The following is a 1377-nucleotide window of genomic DNA, read 5'->3' as shown; positions in this document are numbered from 1 at the left end:
AAGTAAAAATTGAATCGATTCGTGGATAGACTCAAAAGAAGACCAGTTTTTTCGACGCGGGATTCGTACGCTACCCGAAAGATGGGAGAAAGTAGTGGCCAGCGATGGACAATACTTTGAACCATAAATGTATAACCAGTTTTTTACAATAAAGCCTCGAATTTCGGAAAAAAAAACGGCGGAAGCAAAGTTGTACACCTAATATATATAATTTATAAATCATAATTGCTAATAATTGCGATATATTAGCGCTCAAATATTATAAAAATGTATTCTAATAATGATTATTCAATACGAAACGTTGATATATAAATTATAATTGCGTAAAGAAGCATGGCAGTGTCTCGCGCTTCGTTTGTTTTAGCGCTACTACCATGTCTCCAGATATGCTGTGCATTAATGATCAGAAAATTACGGATTATCTATGTCCAATATTAATAAATCCCCTAGATCTAAAATATTATATTAGCAAAATTATTAACATTAGCATAACATTACATTGTATTATAATAGAATACCTAAGGGCAGCTTTATCGCATGCATCGGGTGTGTCAATGGCAGGAAGCGAATCCGTCGTGAGATCGATATTATCGAGAATCTCTTCAAGGTCAACGGATTGACTCGATAGACATGAAGTATCAGGATTGTGCGGTGGTGAATTTTCAAAATTTCCACCGCTTTTGCTTTTGCTGGAACTTCGACGTACTATCGTCAAGGTGCCCTGTTCTGAAATAAAATAACCGCTTCCATTAATGCGATAGAATGTGGAAAGATATATTGAATCATTAAAAAAAATCTTAATAGAATCCGACATATTATAGAAAGTGACTCGGACTATTTTAAAAAATAAAACAGGAAAAAGTTCTATATATAATTAATTATCTTTAATTCTATAATAATATATTGTAATATACAAAATATTCAAATACAAAATATTCAAAAAAATCGGGATCCTTTAAAAATTCGGGATGACGTTTATGAAAAAAACAAAACAGACAAAACTTGTAAGATATAAAAAGATTTATTTACAGATCTTATCAGTTTGACCTTGACTGGCGCTGTCAAGGTCAGACCAAGATCAACTTGATTTTTTTAAATAGGACATCCTGTCCACTGAAGTGTTCGCATGAGATCCCACAAACGATATTCGTAGGATATCCAAGGAACTCTAGAAAATATCACAAATATATACGTGTGTGTGTGTGTGTGTGTGTGTGTGTGTGTGTGTGTGTGTGTGTGTGTGTGTGTGTGTGTGTGTGTGTGTGTGTGTGTGTGTGTGTGTGTGTGTGTGTGTGTGTGTGTGTGTGTGTGTGTGTGTGTGTGTGTGTGTGTGTGTGTGTGTGTGTGTGTGTGTGTTGTGGTTAGTCCGTTAGTCCG

The 1377-nt window shown here is 35.0% G+C and overlaps 1 protein-coding gene across 1 annotated transcript in view; it reads right to left on the bottom strand.

Moving 5' to 3' along the window:
• LOC105620431 (calcium/calmodulin-dependent 3',5'-cyclic nucleotide phosphodiesterase 1A-like) overlaps positions 1-1377 on the bottom strand; it is a 223536-nt gene that overhangs the window by 45123 nt on the left and 177036 nt on the right. Inside the window, exon 4 of the mRNA XM_012201924.1 lies at positions 519-726. Coding sequence (XP_012057314.1) covers positions 519-726 — 208 coding nt within the window. The remainder of the gene's footprint in view (positions 1-518; positions 727-1377) is intronic.

Source organism: Atta cephalotes (assembly GCF_000143395.1).
Source record: "Atta cephalotes unplaced genomic scaffold scaffold00026, whole genome shotgun sequence".
NCBI lineage: Eukaryota > Metazoa > Arthropoda > Insecta > Hymenoptera > Formicidae > Atta > Atta cephalotes.
Note: the sequence above shows the minus strand (reverse complement) of the source record. Positions and strands in the feature narration are given on the sequence as shown.